General features: G+C 34.6%; 1 protein-coding gene across 1 annotated transcript in view; it reads right to left on the minus strand.

Annotated features, from left to right (window-relative positions):
* The window catches only part of LOC105620877 (armadillo repeat-containing protein 6 homolog), a 6,124-nt gene extending 5,631 nt beyond the window's left edge, over positions 1 to 493 (minus strand). Inside the window, exon 1 of the mRNA XM_012202353.1 lies at positions 377 to 493. Coding sequence (XP_012057743.1) covers positions 377 to 493 — 117 coding nt within the window. The remainder of the gene's footprint in view (positions 1 to 376) is intronic.
* Positions 494 to 892: the final 399 nt, after the last annotated feature.

Consider the following 892-nt stretch of genomic DNA (forward strand, 5'->3'; position numbering starts at 1 on the left):
TATTATTGTGTGTGTGTGTGTGTGTGTGTGTGTGTGTGTGTGTGTGTGTGTGTGGTGTGTGTGTGTGTATAGAAGTAAATTTTATATATATAATATACAATTAATTTATCCTAATAAATATATTAAAGAATAAATTTATATTATATTTATATACGAATTCTTTACAAATTAATTTTAATTTTTAGACAAACATTTGTTATAATTTTCCGAAATATTCTATGATTTAAAACTCTGTTCTCTCTTTTTCTTTAATGTCAAAGATAAAAATTTCCAATATAGAGAGGCGAATGAATTACACAATCGCGCGCAAAGAGCAAAAAGTATATTTTTTATTGATTGACAAGCATTGTAAACAAAGAGATGTAGGAATACATACTTTCATTTCGTAGCACTTAATAGCATCCTCGATCGCCTCCTCTTCAGTCAAACCGAGGCTTTCTATTAATTCCCTAATCTCTTCGTCATAGGCTTCCTGGGTAATTATCGTGCTCATGATAATGTAGTTTCTCTCACCGGTGATCCGTTTTGCTATATAAGGAAATGAATGTTGTACGAATCGTACGAGCAAGGCAAACGTGCACTAGCTTGTCCATGTGATGACTGATGACAAAGAGAGCGGGACCCGTCAATGCGATTGCGCGTTCGCAAACTCCGCCTGATCGTGCAAAGATATAAAAATTCGAACATCTCTGTAGTGAGTTTAGAAACGCATAGAATGGCTGCGCTTGCCACCAACGAGATAAATGGTTTGTTTTCTGCGGCTGAGCTAGTGTACATACTTTTGGAACTTAAAGTGAGATAGATATGTTTGATATTTGTTTAAAGCGAGAAAGAACAGTCTAATGCAGAAACAAAAAATAGATCAAAAGATTGTGTTCCAAATTTGACTGCC

The sequence above is a fragment of the Atta cephalotes genome (assembly GCF_000143395.1).
Source record: "Atta cephalotes unplaced genomic scaffold scaffold00030, whole genome shotgun sequence".
In the NCBI taxonomy this organism is placed as follows: domain Eukaryota; kingdom Metazoa; phylum Arthropoda; class Insecta; order Hymenoptera; family Formicidae; genus Atta; species Atta cephalotes.